Source organism: Aplysia californica, unplaced genomic scaffold (assembly GCF_000002075.1).
Source record: "Aplysia californica isolate F4 #8 unplaced genomic scaffold, AplCal3.0 scaffold01796, whole genome shotgun sequence".
NCBI lineage: Eukaryota > Metazoa > Mollusca > Gastropoda > Aplysiida > Aplysiidae > Aplysia > Aplysia californica.
The window spans coordinates 9,531-13,883 of record NW_004799066.1 but is presented as its reverse complement, the minus strand read 5'-3'; the positions used below and the strand labels follow the sequence as shown (position 1 = coordinate 13,883).

The 4,353-nt window shown below is 46.0% G+C and overlaps 1 protein-coding gene across 1 annotated transcript in view; it reads left to right on the top strand.

Annotated features, from left to right (window-relative positions):
• The window catches only part of LOC101851917, a gene marked incomplete at its 3' end in the record, with an annotated part of 8,009 nt that extends 4,838 nt beyond the window's left edge, over positions 1-3,171 (top strand). The window contains exons 3-5 of the mRNA XM_013090994.2: positions 390-541; positions 1,137-1,812; positions 2,331-3,171. Coding sequence (XP_012946448.2) covers positions 390-541; positions 1,137-1,812; positions 2,331-3,171 — 1,669 coding nt within the window. The remainder of the gene's footprint in view (positions 1-389; positions 542-1,136; positions 1,813-2,330) is intronic.
• Positions 3,172-4,353: the final 1,182 nt, after the last annotated feature.

Sequence of the window (4,353 nt, the reverse complement as noted above, 5' to 3'; positions counted from 1 at the left end):
GGTTTTTATTTTGGTTTTTATTTTTTGTTTATTTTTTAATATTATGTAGAATTTTGTGCTGAGAGCGTGAATATTATGACTCAGTTAGCTTAGAAGGCGTCGTCCTCCTTGTTATCAGTCTGTCGTCTCATTCACAAGGTGGCACGGGTCTGGTGGGGTCGATAATGTAAATGTTAATAACACCGACATAACGAAGAGGACTGATAAAGCAAGTTGTGCTGTTTTTACGGAAGAATGTAGACAGCGAAAATAATGCTTACGTAAAGAATAATACTGACTTAATAAGGCACAATACTTTACACCCGTCCATCCTTCCATTTATCCATCTACCTATCCACCTATCTATCTATCCATCTATCTATCCATCCATCTATCTGTCTCCCCCGCAGGCAGCGGTCAGGTCCAGCTGTGGCAGTTTCTCCTAGAGCTACTCACCGACAGCAACAACGACACGTGCATCCGCTGGGTGGGCGCTAACGGCGAGTTCCGTATGGTGGACCCAGAGGAGGTGGCCCGCAGGTGGGGTCAGAGGAAGAACAAGGTACGGTACTGACTGACAGATGAATAGCTATTAGATGACTATTTAATTCATAAACAAAAATCATGCACTGCAGTCGAAAGGAACTCAAATCAAATTATGTAAGACCAAAGCCAGACCAAACTGGAGCCAAACTTAATGTTTACTTTATCCACAAATTCTGTTTTGCGTTTTCCATACTTCACTTCTTGACATTCTTTTGTCGATTTGCTTCCCTTTTTTTTCGAATGAAAAATAAAAACCCTTACATATTCAGGTCGTTTCGTGTCGTGTGAGATTGGAGAGCACATGAGATGGGTTTCACTCCTTTACCCTACCTCTATTTTTCTGTGTATCTGTCTTACGTTTTAAACGCACGTAATGGCCTTTGTTAAGCCGATATGCCTATTTTAAAACGATATTTATTTTTCAATATCATCTCTCTCTCTCTCTCTCTCTCTCTCTCTCTCTCTCTCTCTCTCTCTCTCTCTCTCTCTCTCTCTCTCTCTTCAAAATATCAAAGTTTAACTTACACTTAATGACCGTTACTGAGTTAATTTGCTTTCATTTTACAGATCAAAAAGTCTTATTCCGATCGTTTCTTTCTCTCTCCCCACAGCCCAACATGAACTACGACAAAGTGAGCCGTGCCATGCGGTACTATTACGACAAAATGATCCTCTCGAAGGTGCACGGCAAACGATACACCTACCGCTTCAACTTCAAGGTCATCATGCGCGCGCAGCGACATGCACAGACACCCAGTGACCCAGCCGATTTCTCTAACTTCCTGAACGTTCTAAATCAAGCCACTTCCTCTTCGGCTCCCGATCTCAGCCGGAGTTTCCCGACAGGAGTGTCGTCCGATGTCGCTTCAACCGCCTCTTCAGGCTTTTCCTCCACTATGGAGAATGTTAACAAACAATCTCAAGAGATCAATACTCCTGGTGGTCAGTCGTTCTTGCTAGACACTACCACACGTCATCAGACGTCTATGTCCAGCGAGTCCAGTTTCTTTGACAAGAGCCAGGCCCCTATGCGGTTTTCCTGCCCTAACATGCTGGAGAGCGTGGCAGCTGACAAGGAGAGGTCTTCCAACTGGAACAATACAGATTTCTCTTTCAACTCAGCCAATCAGGGCTTTGATAACAAGCTGACTCGGTGGAACAGTCATTCCGTGGCCAGCTTTTGGGCAGATTTGGGCGGGGCTGGAGAAGCAAGAGTGACGTCATCTCCTAACTTGGTGGAACAAAAGCCACACCTTGCGACGATGTCGAACTTGAGCGTTTCAACAGGTGAGAAGAGGAAACAAATACATGATTTGTAGTAAATTTAGGACTTTTTTTATGACTGTAATAACTTGCTAATAGCACCTTAATGCAATTTCTCTAACGAACTGATTGAAATACTCGGTCACTGACATTTTAAGGCAATTTTTACGTTCTCATAGTATGCAGGAAAGGATTCCTTTGTAAATGTTGCTGAACTTCCGGAAAATGATGCCCGCTCTCTTGAAAAAGGATTTATGTAAACAGACAGAACTAGAGATATGAAGACATAAAATATGTCGACAGGCAGAAATGCAGAAATTTTAGCAGAAGAAAACTACTCACCTTAATTAATGAAGGAATAAGTGCCCCCCCCCCCCCCCCCGAGGAAAAAAGAGAAATAGGCCGAGAGACAGTCAGCTAGACGGACAGAAATACAAACGGACAGGTAGACAGACAAAGAATACAAACAGACGTTAACTGCCTTCCACTGTCACTCAATAAATTATACTTTCAACCCTACCCTCTTTCTATTCTTCCCCCAGGCTCCCCCAACAGTTCCTTCCACGACCCCCTATCTCCCCGACCCCCCGGCCCTCACAGACCCTCGACCCTGTCTCCCACCGGAAGCTACGCGAGACTCATGACGTCAGCAGACACACGCCGCCGCCATTTTGTCTCGGACAAGTGGTTCAGCCTGCCTTCCGAAAGCTCCGACAACCATCTCTCCCCCTCCTCCTCCTCCTCCTCCGCCGCCCATTTCCCCGCCAGTCGCTGCCACAGTCCGTACAGCAGGCAGGGTTCGAACCGCGACCAACACCACCACCTCTTCCGTAGAGGGAGATTTATGAGTCTGGAAAAACGACACAGTCTTCCTACAGAACTGAACCTGGCCAAAGATCTTCAAGAACTTTCTAAAGCCCACAGTCCGCCCTCGTGGTTTCCTGACTCGTCAACTGGACCCTCGAGCCCGCACGGTGCCGCAAGTTTCGGTGACGTAGAACCCACGTTTGGTAACCTCAACATTAACTCTGTGGGTTCAGCTGGGCCCCAACAGACACGTCATCAGTGTGTAGATTTTTGTTGTCCAGGGGAAGGACAGCAAGGTTGTTCCTCCTTCTCTCTCTCTGGACTAGACTCTACTGAGGATCTCCAGTGCGAGAACTCCAAGCCTTTTGAACAAACCATGTCTTTCAATCGGGGCAGCTGTGACTTCACATTCGGCCCAGAACGGTCTCAAACTCAGATCAATAACTTTGTGACTCTGGAGCAGCAGCGCCTCCAGCAGCAACAACATCAACGGCAGCAACAACTTCAGCAGCAACAACAAAAATATCAAAAACAGCAACATTTGCAGCAGCAGCTTCAGCAACAAAAGCAGCAACAGCAACAACAGCAACAGCAACAACACCATCAACAGCAGCAACATCAGCAGCATTTACCATCACTGGAAGGGAGCGCAGGAGCGGAGCCGCCTCTCCACCCCCACCAGCAGCGATCACCACTGCAGCGACAAGTAGAACTAACTCAGCGACAAGCGCTACAGCAACAGCAGCAGCAGCAACAACAACAGCAGCAACAGCAACAGCAACAGCAACAGCCACAGCTACACCAGCCCTCCTCTTGTTACCTACAACAGCAGCTGCAGCAGCAACAGCAGTCTATCCAACAGCAGCTGTTGGCAAGGCGATGCTCAGACGAAAGGGCAAATCCGTCTTTCTTAGACCAGCAACAGCAGCTCCTAGTGCAAACACAGCAGCAGCAGCAGCAGCAGCAGCAGCAACAACAACATCAACAACACCAGCACGACATATCCCAAGCCTACCCCCACCACCATCATCATCATCAGCTACAACAACAACTACACACTCAACAACAGCAACAACAACAACAACAACAACAACAATACACAATGATGGACAAATCTTCTGTCAGCGGTGACTTCTCCGCACATGCGCAGAAACAACCCACCCCGACCTTTCCGTCCGACCTTGACCCTCGCCCTGTTGACCCCCGAGACCTTGACTCTCTGGCAGGAAACCTGAGCATGTCGGGGTTCTTTTAGTGCCGAATGTTGTCATCACTGTTGCCATGGGGACTGCTGTGGTTTATTTGTTTTTCCTGTTGCCATTGTTGGTGTTGCCGAATTTACCTTTGTTACTGTTACCGTTACTATTGTTATTATTGTCGTAATGAATGTTACCATTGTTACTACAGTTATTACTGTTAATAATTATTACTATTGACATAGTACTTATATATCGTGGCTGTTACTTTTATTACTGTTACTGTTGTAACTTTTACAGTTGTCATGGTCATTGTGTTCTTAGTTTCACAGTGATCATAGTTACCGTTACCATAGTAACCGTTGTCATGGTAACAGTTACTCCTGTTTTCACATCAAAGCTCTATGCAGCAACCCAAATTCCAAGCGTGCCATTATTCTGATTATTATCATCGTCATCGCTCAACAAATGTTATTGTTTTTTGTTTATACTAATATTATGATGTCATTCCCAGGCCAATGTACATTATTTATATGTTTTGGGACTTGGGGGGAAAGGGGGG